Here is a 25,544-nt window from a genome sequence, read left to right on the forward strand (position 1 = left end):
ATATTACACATTAAATCATAAAATATGTAAGTAATGGTATTAGAAAGGGGAAAAATGTAATAATCATTTAATAAGTTCATTAAGGGTAAAATAGTAATCCAATAGGAGTGATTTTAATAAAATGGGTAAATATGTAATATGTATCGTTTAAAAGGGGGAAATATGTAATTGATTTTATGGGTTGGGTATATATGTAATAAATGATCTTAGGAGGGGGGATATATGTAAATGACCTCATTTAAAACAACCATAAATTTTGGTTTTAAAATAGAACATATAACTAAAATATATATAGAAGATTGGAAAATGAAGAAAGAAATTATGTGAATATCTTGGTATTAAGGAAAATATTGAATACATATTGATGATGGAGTTATAATAGAAAGTCAAAATAAATTTATTATACGATAGGATCTGAGTGTAAATAATAGATGAAAGAGGGAGTAGAAATGGAATTTAGAGTGGCAGTTAGTTTACCCAAGCGTGGTTCTTAAATCAGCATTTCACGGATCATCTCTCCAATTCCACCACAATCAATCTTGGTTTACCTTAACGCATCTGCATCTGCTTCATCTCTCCAATTCCAATTCCATGTTGTTTCTGTTCCGGTGGAATTGAATTAATGTACAACAACAAGAAGAAGAGGCTTTTGCAGATATAGGAAGGAAGGACAGGATTTTTTTTATTTTATGTCTCCGGTCAAATTCCTGTTCACGTTCCTCTTCGTAGCACTCGCTTTATGGCTCTTCTTATTGTCAGTATTATTATTATTATTATTATTATTATTATTATTATGTCTTTCATTATTCTTCCCTACGCTACGAGTTTTAAGTAATCACATGATCGAATGGTCGATCAACAGGATAATAACCCTTTGATATGATGTTTTAAATAAGTGATTAAGTATGCTAATAATAATAATGTCACGTGGATCAGAGTTACTTCCTGTCATGCATGCATGCATCGTATCTTAATCATCAAAGTTTTATTATCATCTGTTCTGTTATACTTACAGACTTACTATGCATCTGTTTTTTTAGATTGGTTTCGAAGTTAGCGGCTTTGTTTTTGAGCCGGGTCCTGAAAGCATCTGTGGGGTTTAGACTTTGCGGCTTCAGACGCTTGAAGGATGTTAGGATCGACTTCCAAAGGGTTTCTTTCTATCACTTTCTTTTGCTCTGATTTCATTTTCTTCTTCTTTGGAGAATGATCTAAATTACATGAAATCATGATGTTATTGATGGAAATTTACAGGGGGGTGTTGAATCTGTTTCGGTTGGTGAAATCAAACTTTGCCTACAGCAATCCTTGGTTCAACTAGTAGGAGGAGGTGATTTTATTTCTAAGGACCCGAAACTGCAGCTGCGTATTAGCAACTTAGAAGTTGTTACAAGAGTTTCTGCCAAAAGTTCTAAAAAGACTACACCACGCAAACCGAAAAAGAGTTCTGGCAGTAAGCCAGGGAAAGGAAAGGTGATGGCTGTCGCTAACATGGCGAGATTTTTGTCTCTTTCTATTCGAGACTTGGTCGTCAAGGTAATTTTCTGTCGTTTATTATGTCTATTTTGCTTCGTTCCTGCTGCTGACAGTTGATCAAATTATGTCTCACCTCGAATGTTTAGTTAAAATGGAAACGAGTCATATGCTTCACATAGGGTGTTTTAAAAGAATAAAACCTCCTAAAACCACTTTATACATATAATAAGAATAATACTAATATTGTAATATAATTTAGTTTGTGCAATCATGTATTAAATCATTCATTTGGCCCATACATTTACCTTGTAACTATGATAGGATTACATGGTTTGCAGGAATGTGGTACCATCAGTTTTAGAAGTATATATGGCTTTAGTTTTCTTCTGTTATGTGTGCTATCTTTTGTTTATTATTTGGCTTTCGTTTGGGCAGACACCGAAAGCTACTGTCGAAATTAAAGAATTGGGGGTAGATATGTCTAAAGATCAAGGTTCCAAGCCCTCTATGTATTTGAAGTTGCAAATTTTGCCTATAGCTATCCATCTGGGAGAACCACATGTTACTGCAGGGGATGCATCCACAATAGACAAGTCCTCTGCTCACTTTGTTTGTGAAGAATTTGGTCTCTTGTTTGAGTTTGCTTCTCACAGGTTTGTTTGTTTGTTTGTTTGTTTTCTCTGTATTTTTTCAAGTTTCTAAAAACATGCTATACTTAAACGTGTTTTGGATGTCTGTAAGCAAGTTATTATCCAAAATAATGGCGGCGCAGCAACTTTTCGACCCCTCAGGGGCGAGGCTTTGTTTTTAGTAGATTAGGGTTTTCTATTCAGAATGGGATGGCAGCGCAGTTTGTTGCTCGTCTACCTGCTATCCTTATGTAATTTGCCCTGGTGATTGGAATGAAACAATTATCCTTTTTATAATGAAATATAAATAATGGTTAACTTTTCTAGCACAAACCGAGTTTCAGTTGATGGAAGATCTGAACTTGATCACGCGATCACGTGATGGGTGTCAATGGCCTTGTTTACTTATCATCCATCATTTTGTTTAATGGTTTTCTAATTATATTCGTTTTCTTGCAGAGAAATGGGCGTGAGTGCTAAAAACGTTGATATATCTTTGGGAGAAATTAGCGTAGACTTAAATGAGGATCTGATTTCCAAAAAGAAGAAACCATCCGACACTCATGTTGATGAACCTCCTGTACAGCCGCCTGCCACTGAATCCGACATTATTGCTAAAAAGGAACAAAAGAAACAAGCTACACTTGCAGCCATCACGAAGAACGCACCTTTCTTCCCTGAAAAGGTTAGTGACCCAATTTGTCAAAGCTAAATAGAGTGAGTAATATTTATTAGGCGTTGATAGTTGATAAAGTAGTCTCTGTGTGTGTGTGTTAGTTTTCGCTCACTCTGCCAAAGTTAGATGTAAAGTTTGTACATAAAGAGCACTGTGTTGTAATGGAGAACAACATTACAGCCGTCCAATTCAAGATCATAAAGTCTCGATCCTTTGAGGATGAAAGCACACGTATCGATCTTCAATTAGATTTCAGTGAGATTCATGTAAGTACACAAGAATACCAACTTCTCGTTTTCTCTAGCACTCGTCATAAGTTAATTATGATCTCTTTGCTATATTGTAGATTCTTAAAGAAGGTGGAAGTTCTGTTATTAATTTACACAAGCTTGCTGTTCTTTCATTCGTTTATATTCCATTACAGGTCAGTTTTATCTTTTTCTCTCTTTATAATTATGTCATGTTTTATCATTTTTAGGAGGCGTACAAAATGTATTTATAAACTAATTTTCGTTTGCAGCCTACATCGCCTATAAAGTCTGAAATCGACATTAAGCTCGGAGGCACACATTGCAACATAATTATGGCAAGATTAAAGCCATTGATGAAATTGCGCCCCCCAAAGAAGAATAAGACACCGCAAAAAGAAGAAAGTGGACGTCCAGTAAAAGTCCAGTCGGGTGATGATGAATTTAAGGTCCTTGTGTGGACATTCACTTTTTCAGCCCCGGAGACAACCATCGCACTTGTTAATATGGATGGATTGCTGCTTTATCATGTAAGTGAAGGATTTCACATTTTAATATGGTGATCGGTTGGCTTAACTAATATGTCTAACCACAATTATGGTTTATTTCATTTTCCATGTTGTTACAGGGTTGCTTGGAGGCTTCACATGTCTTTGCCAACAACACATCTAACACAGGAGGCACTCTAGTTCACTTGGAACTGGGTGATTTAAGCTGGCAAATGGCTGATGAATTTCAAGAGTCTTTGAAATCAAGCTTCTTTGTGGTGGAAACAAACACGGATGCAGTGTTGCATGTATCAAAGATCATTCTGGAATTCGGCAAAAAGGAAGTAGATTCAGTTCAACAAGTAGCAGTACTCTCTGTGGATGTAATCGGTATTGGTATGTGCTTAACATTCACACGTGTCCAGTCCTTATTATCTACCGCTTTATGGTTCAAGACATTCTTAAAGAAGCCCCCCCAATCTGCTCCACCACCTCCTGTTAAAAGTGAAGCGGTTAAATCATCATCATCATCATCATCGGGGAAAGGGATCCAGCTGGTAAAATTCAATCTCCAACGGTGTTCAGTAAATCTATGTGGTGACGTAACTCTGGATAATGAAATTGTGGAGGATCCCAAGCGTGTAAATTATGGATCACAAGGTGGTCGCGTTCTTATCACTGAATTACCTGATGGAACTCTACGTACGGCAAAAGTAGCGTCGGCCACTGAATACAAAACAGTTACGTGTTCCGTCGGACTAGAGATCATCCAGCTGAGTTTGTCTCTGAACAAGGAGAAACAGTCAACTCAAGTGGAGCTTGAAAGAGTCACGTCAGCATACCGTGAGATTACTACAAAAGATGGCGAAGACACGTGCAGCCTAAATGTGGCTTTGTTTGACATGCAGAAAGCAAAGTTTGTAAAGCGAGCTGGCGGGGGGCATAAAGAGGTATCATCCATTTGCTCGCTTTTCAGTGCGACTACCATCACCGCCAGGTGGGAGCCGGATGTTCATTTAGCATTGGTTGAACTCGGGTTGCGGTTGAAGCTCCTCATGCACAATCATAAGCTTCAAGAACAAGAACAAGAACAAGAGATCACAAAGGATCGTGAAAGACCCTCGGTGGTCGAAAAGAGCCAAAAGAAAAAGAAAGAATCTCTTTTTGCTATTGATGTGGAGATGCTTACTGTCACTGCTGAAGCTGGAGATGGTGTCGAGACCATGATTCAGGTTCAGTCCATTTTTTCTGAAAATGCACGAATTGGTGTGCTTTTGGAGGGATTGTTGTTTAGTTTCAATTCAGTGAGAGTTTTCAAAAGTGGTAGAATGCAACTTTCTCGAATCCCCAATGGATCCGTCAAATGGGATTATGTGATTCAAGGTCTCGATATGCATATTTGCTTGCCGTTTAGGTTGCAGTTGCGTGCTATTGACGATTCTGTTGAGGAAATGATCCGAGCGTTAAAGCTTGTTGCAGCAGCTAAAAAGAAAATATTATTTCCTTTCAAGAAAGAAAGTGAGAAGAGTACGGGTGCAAACACAAACGCGAAAAAACCAAGCTCGTCAAAGCTTGGGCGTGTGAAGTTGTATGTAAGGAAACTAACCGTTGAAATTGAGGAAGAACCGTTACAAGGGTGGCTTGATGAACACTATCATTTAAGGAAGAAGGATGCTCATGAAATGGCTGTTCGATTAAGCTTTCTAGATAATTTATCGAAAGGGAGCGAATCACCTGAAAGTGTAGATGAAGAAAAAATGCAAACAGATGGGGGGCAAGATAAGACGTCACGTGTCACTTATGACGCATCAACCATTGAAAAACAAAAGGAGGAGCTTTATAAAAAATCATTTCGGTCTTATTACGAAGCGTGTCAAAATCTTGTGATTTCAGAAGGAACGGGTGCATGTCACGAAGGATTTGAGTCGGGGTTTAAGTTTAGTGCATCAAGAACGTCTCTTTTCTCAATCATTGGTACAGCCCTTGATGTAACGTTGACAGCAATTGAAGGTGGGGAGGCGGGGATGATAGAACTAGTACAAAAACTTGATCCAGTTGCTCGTGAATGTAATGTTCCATTTGCTCGTGTTTATGGAAGTAACCTTAATTTGCAGGCAGGATCTCTTGTTGTTCAATTAAGAGACTATTCATATCCCCTTTTTGCCGCAACTTCTGGTAAATGTGAAGGTCGCCTCGTGCTAGCTCAACAGGTCATATTAAAACATTGCCTTGTCCTTTTTTGTTAAATTATAATTCACTTTTTCATGTAGACTGCAAAATGGCCGGAGTTGATGACTACCTTCGGATCAAAACGTATATTTTTAGTGGCTGGGCCAAGTTGACCCAAAACACCAAGTTATAAGTTTTTTTGAATATCACTGTTGAGAAATGCTTTAAGGAAATGTAACCACCATGATATAACTTTTTATACATATAATGCCATGTAAACATAATGATGTTTAGACTGCTAACTACATTATTATGCTCATAGTTGTTAATAGCGCTCATAGCAAGCGCTATAGCGAATAGCGTAGCGAAGCGCTCATTCATCGCTATCTGATTTTGGCGCCTCCATAGCGAGTAAATAGCGGGATTTCAGGTTTTTTTTTTTTTTTTTGTTTTGGTTTCAATGTAAATAGCGATAAGATATATGTACACAATAGCTGGATTTTAGGTTTTATGTTTAATATATGTATAGAAACACCATATTTGGATATAATATACATATAAAATATTTCTGAAGTTTTCTTCTAGTGTGTCGCTAAACATAAAATAGCGCCTGCTATTTCATCGCTATCGCTACGTAGCGTATAGGTTGCGTGTCACTATCGTCCGTTGTTCGCCATTAACAACTATGATATGTCTATAGTTATACTTTTGTACTGGAAATATATGAGTTTTGGTTATGGACGGGCGAGAACTAGAACATGTAAACAAAAGTTAAATTTCTTTTGCAGGCAACACCTTTTCAGCCGCAAACTCTGCATGAAGTGTATATCGGTAAATGGAGGAAAGTGGAAATGTATCGTTCTGTTAGCGGGACAACGCCACCAATGAAAACATTTCTGGATTTACCATTGCATTTTGAGAAAGGTGAGGTATCCTTTGGTGTGGGCTTTGAACCACCATTAGCTGATTTGAGCTATGCCTTCACTGTGGCTTTACGTAGGGCCAAATTAAGTGTTAGAGACCCGAATCCTTTCATTATTCCCCCAAAGAAAGAAAAAAGTTTGCCATGGTGGGACGAAATGAGAAATTATATTCATGGAAACACAACCTTATCTTTCTCTCAAACCTTATTTAATATTCTCGCCACAACTGATCCTTATGAAAAGTCTGATAAGTTCCAAATGTCTTCTGGATACATGGAAATCCAACAGTCAGATGGGCGTATTAATGCTTCCGCAAAAGACTTGAAGATATTTACAAGCAGTTTAGAGAATTTGCTAAGAAATTCAACCACCAAACCGCCAGCTGGCGAACCGTGCGCTTTCGTAGTGGCCCCGTCTATTTTTCTTGAAGTTGCAATGGACTGGGGTTGTGATTCTGGTACCCCACTTAACCATTTTTTGTTTGCGCTTCCGTCTGAAGGTGTTGCTCGTGAATATATATATGATCCTTTTAGATCTACTTCACTCTCCATGCGGGTAAATATGGCCCTTAGGCCTTGTACAATAAATGTTGCTCCTCATGATATTGTTTGGCTTATAAAGTTCATTAACTTAAATTACCTCCCTCCTGTAAAATTACGTTTTTTCTCTCGTTACCCGCGTTTTGGTGTCCCAAGAGTTGCGAGATCTGGCAACCTGTCATTAGACAAAGTGATGACAGAATTTATGCTTCGTGTTGATTCAACTCCAACCATTATAAGGCATATATCGTTAGACGAAAGTGATCCAGCTAAAGGGTTGACTTTCAAAATGTCAAAGCTAAAATCCGAAATGTATTTGGGTCGTGGAAAGCAAAAGTTTACATTTGATAGCCCACGTGATCTTCTCGTTCCTGTTTACCAGGGGATTGATCTTCATATGCCTAAGGTATTTCTGAATAAAGATGATACCACATGTGTTATTAAAGTTCAAACATCTAAAAAAGCCTCACAAGATGGAGAAATATGTAGTAGTAATGCAACTGGAACCACAGATAGACATCGGGATGACGGGTTTATATTATCATCCGATTATTTTATTGTCAGAAAACAATCCCCCAAGGCAGATTGTTCTAGATTATTAGCATGGAGAGAAGCTTGCCAAAAAAGTATAGAAATGAAATATGTGGCAGCTGGAGACGATAATGATGAAGACGCACGAGAAAGATCAGACCCTAGCGATGATGACGGATATAACGTGGTGGTAGCGGATAATTGTCAACGGATTTTTGTTTATGGATTGAAGCTTCTTTTGACTATTGAAAACAAAAACGGTATTTTGTCATGGGGTGGTGAGTTAGGTAAAGCGGTTGCGCCACCAAAACCCTCTCCTTCTCGTCAATATGCCCAAAGGAAACTGCTTGAGGAGACCCAGGATCAACCCATTCAAGAGGATGTCTCAAAGACGACACCTACTGGTCAAGCAGGAAGTCCGAAGGAAGCATCAAAGTCAGATCAGTCTCCATCAAATCCAAATAAAGTAGAGCATCAAACGTTTGAAGATATGGCAAAACATGTGAATGTTGATGGCTCTGAGGAGGACGAGGAGGGCACATGTAATTTTATGGTAAATGTTATTGAGCCGCAATTCAATCTTCACTCGGATGAAGCCAATGTAAGTCGTCGAGGTTTTAAATAGTAGAACATACAATAAAGTTACTGTTATACTATTTGGTTGCTAAAGGTTCGATGATATATTACGGTGAACAGGGTAGATTTTTACTTGCTGCTGCTAGTGGGCGAGTTTTATCTCGCGAATTTCATAAAGTTGTTAATGTTGGCATAGAGGTGATCGAACAAGCAGTGAGCAATGAAGGGGACATTAAGCAACCTGAATTGATATGGAACCGGTCAGAGGTGTCGGTGATGTTGGAACATGTGCAGGCTCACGTGGCTCCGACTGATGTTGACCCTGGGGCGGGGGTCCAGTGGCTAACAAAGATACGTAAAAGCTCCCCTAAAGTAAAGCAGCGAACTGGAACTTTACTTGAACAAGTGTTCATGCCATGTGACATGTTCTGCCGTTACACCCAGAACAAAAGTGAAACTCAGGATTTAAAGGTAGATCTAGAACAATGTTTATTAAAGGACCACTTTTACAATTACAATAAAATCAAGGCTTTGTTTCACAGGTAAAACCTTTGAAGGAACTTGCATTTAATTCTGATAATATAATAGCGAGCATGACGTCTCGCCAGTTTCAAGTTATTAATGATGCCTTTAACAGTCTACAGGCCAGACCTCCCAAGTAAGTTTCTTTTTCATCAAGAAACCATGTCAATGAAGTAGAATAATGTGCCTGCTATTTCTAGCTCATATGTAAAACTCATGCCTATTATATATAGAGCGTACAATCTCACAATGCCTAATTTTTCTACTTATTGTTATACCGTTGATTTGATTAAAGTTTGTAATTTAGGCATCAGAAAAGCAAAGCAGCAGCAGAAGATGATGATGAAGAGATAGAGGAGGAAGGTGATGAGGCGGTTCCTGATGGCGTTGAAGAGGTAGATATAGAACGAGTCAACCTTGAACACAAGGAACGAGCCCAAAACTTGCTTTATGATGATATACGGAAGCTTGCTATTCCTACTGATACTGCTGTAGATGCAGTCGAAAATGAAGGTGATATGTGGATGGTAACTGCTGGCAGATCCATACTGGTAAGAAGATTTAGAGCTTTCTTTCTAGTCTACTTATTTTTAATAATAATAAAAAAAAACATTAATTACTAATAACACATAATAAAGGTGCAAAAACTTAGGAAAGAAGTGGTAAATGCACAAAAAGCGAGAAAGGCTGCGGCTGCTTCTTTGAAGGTGGTTTTGAGGAAAGCTGCTGCAGAAAGGCTAATGGAGAAAGAGAAGAATAAAGGGCCGTCGTGTGCTATGAGCGTATCCTTCAAATTGAAAAAGGTGGCATGGAGCATGCTTTTGGATGGGAAAACTATTTCCGAGATCGAGATAAATGACATGGAAAGGATTTTCTTTCGTTTTACTAATACGGACCCTCACTGTTTATTAAAATGAGACTGAGAGACATATTTGTTTGTGTATTTTGCAGATATACGATTTCGATAGAGATTATAAAGATATTGGTGTTGCTAGATTCACAATAAAGTATTGTGCTATAAAAAACTGCCTGCCTAATGCTAAATCTGACACTCTTCTGGCAGCATGGAATCCACCTTCAGAATGGGGAAAGTATGTAAACAAACCCCTTTATTCTTATTATTAGAGTTAATTACTGTTTTCGTCCTTGTGGTTTGTCAAAAATCATTATTTCAGTCCATTAGTTTAAAATTTGCGATTTCAGTCCCCGTCGTTTCACTTTCGTAACCATTTCAGTCCATGTGGTTTCACTTTCGCAACCATTTCAATCCGTTTATTCTGTAAGTACAGGGACTGAAATGGTTACGAAGTAAAACCACAGGGACTGGAATCGCAATTTTTAAACTAATGGACTGAAATAGTGATTTTTGACAAACCACTGGGACGAAAACAGTAATTAACTCTTCTTATTAATTTGTTGAACAATAACTTGTGTGTGTTAGTTTCCACATAGTAATTGTTTTAGTTCACTATGTTCCCATTTAGGATATTGTGTAATGATGCAGGAAAGTGATGATTCGAGTAGACGCAAAACTAGGTGCGCCAAAGGATGGTGCCTCACCTATCGAACTTTTTCAGGTACACACGTCAACCAGATTCTACATGTTAATATTGTCAAAAGGTTTCTTTTCTCATGGGACAAAACGAGAGTTTTAATCACGTACAATGTTTAAAATAATAATAATAGGCAGACGTTTACCCGTTGAAAATACATTTGACTGAGTCGATGTACCGTGTGATCTGGGGATATTTCTTTCCAGAGGAGGAACAAGATAGCCACCGGCGCCAGGTCATAACAGTCGACTATTTCAACCATAAATATTACTAGACTTTAAAAAAGTGAATCTGAATGTTGCATTTCAAAAAATAGGAAGTTTGGAAGGTCTCAACAACCGCGGGCTTACGTCGTGGCAAAAAAGGGAACGAGGTTACAAAAGATCTAGAGGGCTCCTCCAAATCACACACGGTTGATTCCTCGGTTAGTCTTTAAAAATACTTTGAACCATTTGATATGTTTCATTTTAAGCTAAATTTTTATTTTATTTTTTTCATTTTAAGCCATTTATTTTATATGTTTCATTTGAATGCAGGCATCAAAGAAAGGGAAAGCAACACACGAGTTGAAAAGAAGTTCGTCTTTCGATAAAACATGGGAAGAAAGCGTAGCGGAATCCGTAGCTAATGAGCTTCTAGAAGAAATGCGTTCTCTAGAGCAGGAAGAACTGAGTAAACCTAAATCCAAGGATTCAAAATCGGCAAAATCTTCAAAAAATTCAAAAGCTTCTAAAACGGGTCAAGAAGAAAAGAAGTCCGGAAAACAACCAAGTCATGACAAAAAAGGCAAGCCTGAGGTGTTGAGAGAGTTTCATAACATCAAGATAAGTCAGGTGGAATTACTAGTGACTTACGAAGGGCCTAGATTTGCTGTAAGTGATCTGAGGCTGCTGATGGATTCATTCCATCGTGTTGAATTCACCGGAACTTGGAAGAAGCTGTTTGCCAGAGTTCAGAAGCATGTTATCTGGAGTGTCCTCAAGTCGGTCACGGGAATGCAGGTAAATAACTATGAACCAGACAGACAGCTGGTTTATGAATTATGATTATTGGGAATTTACAATTTGGTTGGTGCAGGGTAAGAAGTTCAAAGATAAGTCAACGCACAAAGAACCGAATCTGGCAAATGTCCCTACCCTTGATCAGGACAGCGAGGGTGATGATAATCTTGGTTTGAGGCGAGCGGCTGATGGTGCAGGGGATGGATTTGTGACCTCGGTCAGAGGATTATTCTCTGGACAACGGCGTAAGGCCAAGGCCTTTGTGCTTAGGACCATGAGAAATGAAGGAGAAGAGCCAATGCCTGGTGAATGGAGTGATAATGAAGATTATTCTCCTTTCGCTAGACAGCTCACCATAACAAAGACTAAGCAGCTTATTAAACGCCACACCAAAAAGTTTTACTCAAGCAAAGGTCAGCAGACAGACAGACAGATTATGCTATATGTACCTTGTGACTACTTGCATCATAATCAATAGTTTCTTCTACCTTATTTGATTCTCTTAAGTAATTTGTCAGGTTTTTCTCTATCTTCACCAAAAGACGATGAAAGTGATTCTTCGGATGGTGATCCTTTCGAGGATTACCTTGAGTACAAGGCTGCCCAAGAGAAAGCTACCCAAGAAACTACTGCCCAAGAAAACGTTCACGTCGAGGCCCAAAACAAACCTGAAAATCAATGATAGTTTTTTTTTTTTCGTGATTTAGAATCCATGGCAAGGCTCAGTTTTTGTTCAAGGAAACCGGTTCGATGAACCATATGTAGATATAGAAGCAGGTTGTAGCTTCTTTATATACTGTTTTATTGCAATTTTGATCCTTTTATGAGAGTTGTATAGGAATAATAGGATGAAGGGATTTTTATGGTGTTCATCTTCTTGTTATGGCAAGCAGAACATATCAACTTTGAGGTCCAAATTTTCAGTTGAAAATAATTAGGGTGTTGAAAGATTTTAAAAGTGATCGGGATTGATTCTGTTGGTCGTTAAAAAAAAAAACATTTTAGCGTTGCCTTACATAGTTTAGAGTTAAATACTTTTTTAGTCCAAAAGTTTGAATTTCACTTTTTTTAGTCCAATAATTTGATTTCATATCAATTAAAGTCTAGCTCACTAACCACATCCAAATTTTATGTTAACTTTTTTATTGAAATATTATAATACCCTTGTAAAACAAAAGTATATGCGGGAGATGTACACCCGATCTTGTCTCTCCATTTTATGTTGGTGCATGGAGAGTTTAAACTTTAAAGATAGTTCGTCTGATGTGGCCATCAGTGGCGGGCCCAGAACTTTTTTCATGGGGGTGCGGAATAATTTTAAAGATTTTAGGCCTCTATATATATATAAAGGATTGGTTCATATTGGGTTGGGTCGGGTCGGGTCAAGTAAAACATACGAATCGCTAAAGTACTAAACATACGAAATTACGAATCGCTCCATAAGTTCATCGCTTCATAAGCCTTAGTAATTGTTGATTACTTGTGTCTTATAAGTTGTAACAACCAAAAACTCGTCTAAACAACAAAATCACTCTACTAAAGTCTAGAATAACCAAAAAAAAACATCAAAAGACATAAAATTTCAAACCTTTTTATCATCTCTATAACTCTATTTATTCTAAAAAAAACAACATAAACAACAATATAACATTAAAAAACGAAGGTACCTTGTATTGTTTGGATTCCGGTGAGTCTGTTAGCCGGATATTTGCGATTTCCAACGAGAAATTAAGGTTGGATGGCTGTTGCGTCGCTGTGGATGAGGATCGCAGCGGCAGACGAGGTCGCTATCATGACAAACCAAATTTATTCTTACCAGACAACATCTGTACCTGTCCTGTCCGTAATATTGGAAAATTCATTTTTAAGGGTTTCAATCGGTGTAAAACACATTACTTTATTTTTTGGGTATTGCTATAGCGAGTAGTATGTACCATAACGAAGCGAACCAATACGAGACGATTACCCGCAGCGGGAATCCGACTTGTACCTTACAATTATACAGCTAGAGAAGAACCAGATTTCTTGGAAAGGTCCCTCATCACGCCCTGTACGAGTGGAGATTCTAAGACCACCCGTAGTGGGGCGTGGTTTTTAAAAAAAAATTGTAAAAAAAAACGCCCCAACCGGGCGTTATCTGACGTTTTTTTTGGAAAAATTTGTTGTTGGCGTTTTATTTAAAACGCTGAATTTGGTTTGTGGTCTCTGACAATCACTTTTGTCCACCAATCACTTTTGAGCTACCCACATGGTCTCTGACAACTTTTGAAAATGGTTTGGAGCAGTGTGTATTTCGTGTGTTTTTTTTTTTTTTTTTTTTTTTGCATTAAAAATAATATGGGCGTTATTGGAATAATGCCCCGCTACACCATTTTTTCAATAATGCCCCATGCTGACTGGGATGACACGTGTCGAATAATGCCCCATGTTGGAGGCATTATTTTGTTCCACCACTACACATGGTCTAAGTAGAGATCAATAAAAGAGACTAGAGAGCCAATGAGGTAATGGAGTGGTTGGGGAAAAACTTAGTGTTTATTGTGACCCATGTTCAACTCCCACTCTCTCCATTATTTTCTGCGGCATCCAGGTAAAGGGCGAATACAGGTGGCGCCGGTTCGTCTTGGATGGGAGGCGAGGTTTTACCGATTATTCCAGTGTCGTGCCTTCGGGCGGGTAGAGGTCAGGTTTCCGCGTATCTGGGAGAGCCAGGGGGCTGGCGGTGGTCGAGTAGTCGACCTTGGACGGTAGTTAGCACGTCGTTCCTTGCCGTTTAAAAAAAAAAAGACTAGAGAGTAATAGGTCCATGAATTGATGCTTGTTTTTAAATTCAGGCAAGCCAAGTTGTTTGTGAAGATATTCCTATTCAACATGTCATCTGCCTAAATAAATTAAGGTTGGTTCAATGTCTAGAATGCTCAGAATAAGGTTTGACTATTAGTTATCTTATTAGAAGGCTACTTAATTCTTTCAAGTAAGCATCATTAAAACCATGATTAACAAGCTTTTTAGTTTTAACAGTATAACTTTCCTTAATAATTAATTACCTACTGAAGACAAATAATGCAATACAAGTCTCAATGTATAAAATTAACCTACTAAACACTTAACAATTCATGGGGAAAACAAGCATAATTTTCCCACTTTTTCAAACACAAACTCCAATTTAAACAAACCAAAGTTCACCCATTATTAATCACCTACTCATCATCATCATCAAAGTCAGAATCCTCAGTTACTTCATCATCCACATCTTCATCTTCTTCTTCTTCATCACTAATCACATAAGTCATCTTCTTTCTGTTAGCCCTTTGTGGCCTTACTACTGCAGCCGCCGCCGCCTCACCACTTGATTCTCCAACAACCATCTCATCGTCATCTTCTTCCTCGTCGTTTTTCTTACTCACCCGTCCCAACACAGACCCGCTTTTCTTGTTAAACGGTGATGGCCTCATCTTCCTCACCTTCTTCTCCGGTCCCACTTCAGTTGCAGGCTTCAAAACTTCGGTTTGTTTTACTGTCTTAGAGGGGCCACCAGCAGCCGGCCCTCTCTTCTTTGTTGCCGCAGCTGGCGGCTTGGCGGCTGCCGGCTTCCGACCGCCCTTCTTTTTCTCCGCTGGTGGCGCTGCTGCAGCTTCGAAGTCAGAATCGTCACTCATGTCGATTTCAACTTCGTCTTCATCGTCAGATATCACAGTAGCTTTCTTTTTTGCTGCAGCTCTCTTAGCTGGTGCTTTCTTTTTTGGAGCTTCTGTTACATATTGAATTAACCTTGATGTTAGTTACATTTTGTTGTATACCCGAGCTCGTCTAAACAAGCTTATTTTAGACTCGAGCTCGGGCTCCGGCTTGTTATCGCTTGGCTCGGTTCGAGCTTTTAGCGAGACAGCCTCAAGTAACTTGGCTCATTAACACTGCTAGCTAAAGATATGATGCTATTACCTTGTGATTGATCAGGAGATGATTCAATGTTGTGTCTTGCTAATTGATCTTCCAGTTGAACAATTTCATCATTATCCTGCTCGGAATGCAAGTTTTGTCGGGCCATACGATCCGCTAGCGAAGGTATTTCCTCGTCGTCTTCATCGATTACAGAGGCTTTACCCTGCTCACAAAAGATCAAGCAATTATAAATACCAGATTGCACAAAAGATGTTGAAGCTTATGATTTGATGATTCATACTTTCTTCTTAGCAGGAGCTTTCTTTTGGCCTCTTGGTTTTGCAGCAGCAGCAGGAACATCAACATTACCTGAGGCCATTATTAAAACAAATATTAAAACACAAACATATGAAACTAAAAGAAATATATTAATTCTTAGGAGTGTGAAAAAAATCCAAAAAATGAGTTTTGGGTCGTGTTTGTGTTCACAAATATACCTGTTTCCGTGGAAGAATTAGTTGACGTTTCTATCGGTTCAATAACAACTGATGTTTTCTTTGCGACCGCCTTTCGGGGAGGTTTCCTAGCATTCCTACCACCTCCCGGACCCTTAGCCCTCGCCTTTTCTTGTTGTTTTCTTCTCTCTGCTTCATCTTTAACGTCTCTCTTATCTTGTTCCTGTTCACACAACCAAAAAAATTAAACGTCAAAAAATCCAAAAAAATTAAAAAGAAAATTAGATACAAAACATACATCAAGTTGGTCACTAAGAGCATTAAGATCACGCAGCCATAACGACTTAGAAGGCGTGTTCGTAAGTTCATCAAACTCTGCCTTCTTTGTATCCCTTTCATGCCATAGTTGCTTCATCTTCTCATATGTCAATGTTCCAATCGCCATTGACAGTAAGTAATCATACTCGGTTCCAGGGATTGTTTTGCTGGCGGTCCCCACGTGGGACTTTTCTTCTTCCACTGCCGCCACATCAGCAGGAGAACCTGAACCTTCCTCCTCTTCGGTTTCATCGCTTCCTTCAACATGATCTACTGCCCCTGCTATCGATGCTTCTAAAACGGCTTCTTTTGGTAATGGTGTGAAGCCCTTGACCTTCAGCTCAGCGCATAAGTCGGCTTTCTTTCTGTTGCTTACGACAATCGTTCCTTCAACAACTTCGCGAATGAACCTCACTTTGTTTTCGAGGATTAACGAAGCTTTTCCAAGCTCGTGAAGTAGAGCTACCTGTAACCCATAACAACAATTACATTAGTGCACAATGTTGTAATTGCATTAAACCTCCTATATCATGTTATTTTGAATTACATTACGCTAATTATTTTTCAAAAATGTAAGAAAATTATCCAACTTACCTTCCTCTTCTCGTAAAAGTCAAGACGAAGGTGAAAGAAATCCTCAAGAACTGTAACCCCAAAGAAAACGAAGAGTCAAAAAACGCATAAATATTAAAGATCAACTTCTTTGTTCATGGATGACATTCTTACTTTGTTCAGGGGTGTCATACTTCTTTATTACACCATTTGCATCAAACAGGTGCATATTGCTTGTACTTAATGTAGTCGTTAGCTTAAACTTCTTTAGCAACCCCTCTTCTTTTGCTTTGTTCATTTGACTTGCTGTCATTATAACTTCGAAATGCACCGTAGTATCATCATTATGAGCATTGTATTCCTGCAAACTTGCCAATATGAACTCAAAAAAATCTTAACATATACACACGCACACGTCACAAATACATACATATATATACACAAACACACACATACATATATAGATGTACATACATACACACGCATATCTATATACACAAGCACACACATACATATATACATATACATATACATACACACACGTATATGCACAAAGACATACATACATATATATACACAAACACACACATACATATACATATACACACACATATATATACACAAATACATATACATACATACATACATATATACATATTGATACACACACATAAATATATTCAAGAATCAAGCTTGTTAATCTACCTCGATAAAAGGCTCCTTGTCCTTGCCTGACAACGAAGCAGCCTCCAAGAACTCCTTGTATTCTTGTGTCCACCTCCTTATCGGCAGCTCAGTGATACTGAGTGCGTTTTCGTCCTCTTTTTCTTCTACATTTCCTATAGTGGTATATCCAGTATCCTTTGATGTTGTTTTCTGAATGGTTCCCTTGAACCATTTATACCATGGATCCATAGGCACCATTGGTTCACCGTTCAATAGGCGTTTTAGATTAGCAATAATGTCGCGTGGATTATAATTTGGCACAAACGAACTCCACCCAGTCCCTATTCCTTCACTCCCATTTACCAGAACCATAGGTATGATCGGAATGTACCTGTCACGAGAAATCAGTAGAAAAAACTAGATTATACGTGAAGTTCAAAAAAGACACTTTTAATCCATTTATCTAAATGTGTCAAACGGGTTGACGGGTAGTAACCAAGTTGTAAACATGTGTAATCGGGTTGACCCGTTTATTTAAAAGGGTTAAACATGTCAGCCCGAACATGAGATATTATTTTTTTTCCAATATCATAAAAAAATACACATATATCTATATGTACTATTTTTTTCTAATATTTTAAAGACCGAAAGGCATATTAAAAGCCGAGCCGAGCTGGCTCGTTTCCAAGCTAGCTTTTTCCGAGCGAGCTGCGAGCTTTTTAAGCACCTCTAAACAGGTTAAACAAGTCAACCTTAACATGAATAGATACTTAAACACACAAAGATTATATATTACCAGGTGGGCTCAATGGATTGCCCATCTTCATTCAAGAAGTTAAGCAGAAGCTCATCCGCCTTGTGAAAAAGATGACGCGTAATAGGCGAAAGCCTCGTGTAGATATATCTGCCACTTGCATGGTCCTTCCCACCCTGCACAGAAACTCAAAAATATGATATATATACACACACATATATAACTTATAAATACATACGCATAGACATGTATATCTCACCATTTGACGGGTACCAAACTGTCCGCTCGGGTACAGAAGGTTAATATTATTGCTGCCGACGAAATTCTGTGCCATGCCAATGATGGTGCTGACTAGACTCTGCTCACCATGATGATAAGCAGAGTGCTCAGACACATAACCACTAAACTGAGCAACTTTAACTTCCTGAAAAATCGGCTTCTTGAAAGCACAGAAAAGAATCTTTCTTTGGCCCGGTTTCAACCCATCCACCATTGACGGGATTGATCTTTGAAGATCCGCCATCGAAAACAAAATAAGCTCTTTGTTGATGAAGTCGCGGTACGGGATATGCTTCTCCTTCGAATCAAAATAAGTACCCGCCTGCATTCATAACATAGATTGTTAAAAAATATCGTAAATTTAACACAAAAAGGGCTGCAGCCTGCAAGTGGTTAAGTTCAAACCTGTAGAGCTCGGAGCCAATTCTTACGGGCCTCGATCTTCTTCTTACTAAAGGCGAGCTCTATCGCGTCACCATCCTCATCATCGGCCCACACGAAATCCTTTTTATGCTTTTCGAGATCGGCAAAGTACTCTGCACCTTCTTTACCATTACTTGTTCCCAACCCCTAAAACACAATGAAAATTTACTAACTGAAAATCTGAAACCATATGTATAGTTGAGATCATTCGTTACGTTTATAAACAAAGTAACAAACCTTATAGTACTTTATTTTGTATTCTCTTGCTTTATGTCCAAGGTTTTCTTTCCAGTTCTCATACTCCGGCATTGTATAGAACGATATAACGTTCTTAGTCTTCTTATTAGTAGCCTTAACAATCGGGGTAATGAACTCAAGCACAAATTCCGGGACTTTTAACAAAGATGGCCAGAACGAGTGAAGAAAGTTGATCAGTAACCCTTTGATGTGTGAACCATCATGATCCTACACAACACCACATATTGTTCTGTTAGAATATATCGATCATCCTATGCAATATCGTTTATTATTAAAACGTAGATAACGGATTTGGGTGCTGACCTGATCAGCCATGATCATCAAATGTCCATATCGTAATGACTTGACATTGTCGTAAGTTTTACCATGCTGCAGCCCGAGAATCTTCTTGATGTTTTGAATTTCGGCGTTTTCCTGTAACTGTTTAGGACTTGCTTCCCGCACGTTGAGTAATTTACCTCTCAATGGAAAGACGCCATAGTAATCTTGGCCCACAACGGATAATCCAGACATCTGGGCAAACAAACGTTGTTTGAGCTATACAATCTTTATGTGAACAAAGTAGGGCTGTTCAAAACGCTTGCCACTCGCTCGAAATTGCCATGTTGTAAACGAACCGAACCCGAGCCAAGGTAACCCAGCCAGTTGGCTCGCTCGTTAGGCTCGTTTAGCTGCCTTGTTTGCAGATGTTGCAATATGTGTTTGTTAAAAATATTATCTAACTATGTAAAAATATAAATTTAATTTTATTATAAGAAAAAACATGTTGGCTCGAGTTTTTACGAGCCTAGCTCGAGCTCAACATTTCAACTCGGTAAGATAAACAAGCCGAGCCGGTTATAAACGCGCCGATCCTAGCCGGCTCAGTATGTAAACGAGCCGCATTAGGCTTGTTTGTCTGGCCAGTTGGCTCGTTTAAATTAAAGCACAAATTTTGATATGTATTAATTATAACCCAAAAGTAAACACAAGTTCAATGTATACAAAATTTAAATTCTTTTGTTTATAAATTTTACATTAATACTTTTTGTTTAAAATATAAACCTAATCATTTTTAAATGAACGAGTTGGCTCAAGCTTTTAACAAGCTGGTCTCAAGCTCAACTTTTTAACTCGTCGAGCCGACCTGGCTTATTTTGTAGACGAGCCGAGCCGACCTGGATCGGCTCGTTTACAGCCATAAAAGAAACCAGACAAGTATCTTATTATCTAAGGCAAGAAAACGTACAGCAAGAGCTTTAGCAGAATCTCCTTCTGTTAAAATCAAGGTGCATTTGTCCGAATTACTCGTCGCAGCAAAATTAGCCTCTTCAAGTTTCGGAATATTAAGTTTCCCCCTTTTATTACCATCAGTTTTCTTAAGATCATTCTGCTGTTTAAACTGTACCCATGACATAACTCTTTTCACCACATCAGATTTCGCCACTGCAAAACACATAACAAATAATAACTCAATTTCTTACACACCATAAACCGAAACAAACGCATCTGCAAATAACAAACTCTGCATACCTTTCTTCAAGAACTCCAGTGACAGTTCACACGTGGATCCAAAACTACTGTGTTTAATCGTCAAAGTCTCTTTTGTTTGCGAATCGAAAGCGGGATTATCAATAAGAGCATTGACAAACACCCATAAGTAGTTCTTTACGTTGTGCGCTTTGATATTAGCATGCTTGTTCTGCTTCTTTACAACCGTCACAAGGTGATTCGCAATCTGATTCGTTATGTAATCGACATGTGTCCCTCCCTTGATCGTTGCAATATTGTTCACGAAACTGACTTGCTCGAAATGACCGTCTGCCATACTAACACATATCTCCCATCTTTCGTTAACTTTTTCATAAATCCTTAAAGTGTCTGTAGATGGTTGAAGATAAAGTTTTACGTAGTCTTCGAATGTTTTGGGTGGGACCCGCTTTCCGTTTAGTTCAACTTTGACAGTCTTTCCAAGGCAGCCTGCTAAGTCGACTACACGCTTCTTCATCAATGCGACAACATCGTCTTCAAGACATTCCATCCCGAATTTCTTTAAATCGGGCTTGAATGAAACCATCGTCCAGTTTTCGCCATTCTTGCACTTTGTGATGACTGGTTCGGATTTCTTCCCCATGTTGTTTGTGAACACCTAAACCACAACCATACGTTACATTACTTAACTTTAACCGAACAAACGATCAAACACGAGTAGAGTTTTCTCGTCCGTGCATGTTTGTTAAGAAAATGAACATGTTTGTGTTTATTTATGTTCTAGTATTAACAGACGGTTTATGAACATAAACAAACACAAACAGGCAAACATAATTGAACATAGATGAATGAATATAAACGAACATAGTTGAGTGAACTCCAAATAAATGTAAACATGAACATCAATATGTTGGCCTAAAAAACTAATAAAACTAGACTAAATTGTAATACCCTAAAAAATTTAAACAAATATACAAAAGAACATAATTTGAAAACAATATCATCCTTTATGTATACTTAAATTGACCCATCTATAAATTTATATAAGACGAATTTACATTGAGATAGTTGGTAAACGGGCAACAAGTTGTGCCGCTACCCCTTTTTGAATAGCAAAACTAAGTCTTTTAAAAACTACGTCCATAGATCTCGGGGTCATAACATTACTATGCATGACCCTTTGAACTCGGCTAAGTAGGTCCACAGCCTCTGGCACTAGAAAACCAGAAGTATCAAAAGCAAATGAACATCAATTTATTGGCCTAAAAATTAATAAACTCCTAAATTGTATCGGGTTATATGTATTAATTCAAATAACTAGTCATATCCTAAATAATTTAAACTAATACATAAAAACAAACGAACGAACATAAACAACCGCGTTCATTTAATTCAGGGGCGATGCTTTGAAGGGGCCGGGAGGGGCGCCCGACCCCCGAACTTTTCGGCCAGTAGTGTTATATATGTAGTTTTCGTATAGAAATTTTTGGGTATAGATGTTTTCGACCCCCCGGTTCTGTAGAAATTTTTGGGTATATACGTTTTCGCCACCCCGTAAAAAATTTCAAGCTTCGCCAATGATTTAATTAAATGAAAAAATAAACAAATTATACCTGTTTATATCTCCTATTCCGCTTCCCATCTGCAGTCTCAATCGTAAACTCAGTCGAAAAAATATTCGCAAGCTTCGCCCCATACCCATTCCTCCCACCAGTCGTCTTCTTAACCGAATCATCATAATTACTACTCGTCAACAAATGCCCGAATATCATTTCCGGCACATAAACCCCCTCCTCCTGATGCACTTCAACCGGGATCCCATCCCCATTATTATACACACTTATTGAATTTGTTTCATTCTCAATAACCACCTTAACCGAGTCCATCTTGGGGTCTCGTTGTTTATTATCCGCCGCATTTACGAGTATCTCGTCGAAGATCTTGTAAAGGCCCGGGACGTAGGAGATTGTTTTTTTGACCATTTGGTCGTTTTCCCAGACCCATAAGGTTTGTTCGTGTTTTTCGATGGAGCCGATGTAGGTGTCGGGGCGAAGGAGGATGTGTTCGAGTTGGGTTTTTTTCTGGTAGGTTTGTTCGATGGTTTTTTTGGTGGTGGGTGGGATGTTGGGTTGCTGGTTTTCTGTTGTCATGGTGGTGAGACACGGAGGTGGTGTCTTTTAGAGAGAGAAAGATGGGGGTTTTAGAGAGAGAAAGATTGCGATGGTGGTGGTGGAATTGTTAAAGTATTAAACGGTAAAGGGAGCAGTGGGTGGGAGTGATGGTTTTTGAAATTTGAAGTTGCGAGCGGGAAGGCGTTGAAGTGAAAATTTTGAATTATGGGGGATAGGGATGATGAGGTTGCACTAGTTGTACATTGTCCCTTGAGTGTTGTACGTTTTCTAGTTGTAGTTTTTGTTTTATTGGAAAACTAGGTGGACACCCGTTCGATGTACGTGTTGTTCTTAGGCCATGTGTAGTCATAAGGCCCTTTTAGGGCGTTATGCGACATGTGGCATGCTACGTCAGTAAGGGCTTTATGAGGCGTTATGCAATTTGAGGCCGTAGTCATAAAGCCCCTTTATCATCATTACTCAATTAATTTAATTTTCATTTTTTAATTAATTTCTAAGTTTTATAAAATTAAAAATCATTCCATTAAATAAAAAACAATACATTAAAATAAAAAAAAAGTTAAAGAAAAAACATTACACCTAAAAAATAAATTTATTCTTCGGTTTCATTTTCGTTCTCTCCTTCTTCCTCTTCGTTTTCTCCAGCATCCAAACCTACGTCTTCAAAGTTCCCGTCTTTGAATTCCTCAACCTCTTCTTCCTCGGAATCTTCGCCGTGATCACTGTTGTATCGAATTGGGCGAATCGCCCAAGCATGCTCAACCAAATCCGCCTTCAACGTGTTATGTATTTCTCTAGATCGCAATAGCTGAGCATTTGCGAGTCTCTCTTCCATTGTTGCTTGGGTTCCTTCGACTAAATCTTCTGGAATATAGTTTTGGCATATCGCTCTTCCATCATCCTCAATGATCATATTATGCAAAATGATGCAAGCATACATGGTCATTCGTATTCTATCCTTATGCCACATGCGACAAGGATTTCTGAGAAAATGCCGACCAAACCCAAAGGTCGTATGACGCAACAGCTTGTAATACCAAAGTTGGCCCTTTTTTATCACCCCGTGTATGTTGACCTCGCCATGCGGTTGGACAATTATACCAACGCCATTGACGACAATCCAAGCTACCAATCATGTCGGGTATTCCAAGCTTTTCTAGATGCACCTCATATATTTATTGAAGGTCGTTCCAAATGGGATGTCTCAAATAACGTTTTCCATATAACTGGCATATACCTAAAATATAATTTAATATATAAAAGTTTTACTAGTAAGCTACTAAAAAATAAATATATAAAAGTAAATAAATAAATAAAAGACAATAAAAATTACCATAGCAAAAATGTTCCAAGCAATATCGGGTTGTTTTCTCCGCCATCTTCAAGTACTCGTCGTTGATGTCGTACGTGTTTCCGTTTGATAATATGCGTAAGGCGGATGTGACCTTTTGAATTGAGGTGAAGCCTAGATATCCTCGCGCGTCCATTCTTTGCTTAAAGAAAACATACCTATTTTCCAAATCATTATTAATGCGCAAAAATAACCTTTGGCTCATCCGAAAACGCCGTCTAAAAACATTCGGTCCGTGAACCGGTGTCGCATCAAAATAGTCTTTCATCAAACGCTCGTTCGCGGCTTCACGATCTCGCAAGATATAGGTGCGTCGCAAGATGGGTCGTGGAGGGGGAGTAGGCCGAATGTGCTCAAATGCTTGTATCACAAAAGTACATGCACTCGTAACCGCTTCTTCCTCGGCCGCGTCTTCTTCGGGCGAAAAAAAATTTCGGTAAATATCGGTGAAAGAGTCTTCCGACGGGGAACCCATTTTTTTGAATAGGGTGGGAGTAGCTTCAACACTTTTTAAAAAAAATATATAGAGAATGAGAGAATATTTGAGTTTGATTTGTAAAAAAATGGAAGAGTTGGAATGTATTTATAGTGTGAAAATAAAAAAAAATGAATTTTTTTTTTAAATATGACCGTTTGACAACGGTCAAATATTAAATAACTTCAACAAATAACGCCGCTAAAATCATCGCGCGACCTCCCATTTTTGCAAGCATAGCGCCCCGCGTTTCGATGTGGGCGGCGCCATGGCGGCGCTATGGAGTGCCATACCGCCCCACTACGTATGCTCTTAGTATTATAAGTATAATGATAAAAAAATTTGTCTACGTTTATATGTAAATATGATGTGAAATTATTTAATGAATTCACATTCGCATTATACTTAAGAATACATTAAACTTGTCGACTAATTAAGTTTAGACTCAAGAGAAGTATAACGAACCCACAAAACATGTTTAGACACAAGAGAAGCAAAACTAATTAGAAACATGTATGTGCATCTAAAGGTTTTTATTTACTAGGGTACGACTTCCATAAAAGGCACACATTAGCTCCTCTTGAAGTAGCTTGGTCCCGAACAAATGCATGTTTTAACAGTTTTGAAGCCGAGGGTCGTAAAGTCGGGTCGCATTGTAGTCATTGATTTATAAAAGATTTTGCATCATTTGAAAAATGATCGGGTATTTCAGGCATGTCTTTGCTATTTCCAATCTTGAATAAGGGAATGTGAAAGATCAAAATGGATCTTTGACATGACGCTGGTGCGAATGATAAATATTGCTAAAACTTAATGGCAGATTTATAGCTCTGTAGCTAATTTGTTTGTCGAGTGTGCCATTATACCTTTCCTCGCAACTGTTTGTAACTGAATCGCATTATACCACTCGGTAAGCAAACTGACTATTTTGACTTATGCTGACCATCCTTTGACCAAGACCCAAGCCTCACCACATGCACCCAACGGTTCCGAGCACTAAAGTGAAACGTATATTTATTTGAAAATTACAAATCGTCATTTTTAATCCATGAATAAAAGAACAGATTGCGACACATATCTCAACAATACAGTATAATGAACTACACCTAGAGATGGTGAGATCGATCAAAAAAAGTGGAAAGTAGTTCGCTGGATCAATTTAACCAATTGGAGCAGCTTAATATGGCTAAGGTGAAAG

General features: G+C 38.4%; 2 protein-coding genes across 2 annotated transcripts; one reads left to right on the forward strand and one right to left on the reverse strand.

Annotated features, from left to right (window-relative positions):
- Nucleotides 1-515: 515 nt before the first annotated feature.
- Nucleotides 516-12,251, forward strand: LOC110907419 (protein SABRE-like). The gene is made up of 21 exons (XM_035979974.1): nt 516-754; nt 1,041-1,152; nt 1,255-1,536; nt 1,912-2,129; nt 2,565-2,790; nt 2,883-3,047; nt 3,128-3,205; nt 3,302-3,559; nt 3,658-5,727; nt 6,475-8,280; nt 8,376-8,726; nt 8,798-8,913; nt 9,085-9,328; nt 9,416-9,646; nt 9,735-9,868; nt 10,282-10,354; nt 10,464-10,565; nt 10,647-10,754; nt 10,867-11,331; nt 11,408-11,744; nt 11,850-12,251. Exons 1-21 carry the CDS (start codon nt 690-692, stop codon nt 12,011-12,013), a joined length of 7,605 nt encoding a protein of 2,534 aa, XP_035835867.1. The 5' UTR covers nt 516-689; the 3' UTR covers nt 12,014-12,251.
- Nucleotides 12,252-14,363: 2,112 nt separating this feature from the next.
- On the reverse strand, nt 14,364-22,656 carry LOC110903835 (DNA topoisomerase 2). Its single transcript, XM_022149628.2, has 16 exons — nt 22,002-22,656; nt 20,431-21,046; nt 20,147-20,343; nt 19,222-19,431; nt 18,898-19,125; nt 18,643-18,807; nt 18,218-18,559; nt 18,001-18,134; nt 17,244-17,595; nt 16,713-16,899; nt 16,581-16,630; nt 15,967-16,452; nt 15,711-15,891; nt 15,515-15,582; nt 15,274-15,436; nt 14,364-15,082 (listed from the first exon to the last, which is right to left on the reverse strand). Exons 1-16 carry the CDS (start codon nt 22,536-22,538, stop codon nt 14,532-14,534), a joined length of 4,467 nt encoding a protein of 1,488 aa, XP_022005320.1. The 5' UTR covers nt 22,539-22,656; the 3' UTR covers nt 14,364-14,531.
- Between the last annotated feature and the right edge of the window lie 2,888 nt (nt 22,657-25,544).

This window comes from Helianthus annuus, chromosome 11 (genome assembly GCF_002127325.2).
Source record: "Helianthus annuus cultivar XRQ/B chromosome 11, HanXRQr2.0-SUNRISE, whole genome shotgun sequence".
Lineage (NCBI taxonomy): Eukaryota > Viridiplantae > Streptophyta > Magnoliopsida > Asterales > Asteraceae > Helianthus > Helianthus annuus.

What these genes read in the sequence shown, in the direction of transcription:
- LOC110907419 (XM_035979974.1), top strand. Translation starts at nt 690, where the DNA reads ATGTCTCCGGTCAAATTCCTGTTCACGTTCCTCTTCGTAGCACTCGCT. An exon ending in GCTTTATGGCTCTTCTTATT is followed by an intron (nt 755 to 1,040) that starts GTCAGTATTATT and finishes CTGTTTTTTTAG; the next exon opens with ATTGGTTTCGAAGTTAGCGG. An exon ending in AGATAAATGACATGGAAAGG is followed by an intron (nt 9,647 to 9,734) that starts ATTTTCTTTCGT and finishes TTGCAGATATAC; the next exon opens with GATTTCGATAGAGATTATAA.
- LOC110903835 (XM_022149628.2), bottom strand. Translation starts at nt 22,538, where the DNA reads ATGACAACAGAAAACCAGCAACCCAACATCCCACCCACCACCAAAAAA. An exon ending in CAATCCATTGAGCCCACCTG is followed by an intron (nt 17,596 to 18,000) that starts GTAATATATAAT and finishes TTCTCGTGACAG; the next exon opens with GTACATTCCGATCATACCTA. An exon ending in CTCTTAGTGACCAACTTGAT is followed by an intron (nt 15,892 to 15,966) that starts GTATGTTTTGTA and finishes TTGTGTGAACAG; the next exon opens with GAACAAGATAAGAGAGACGT.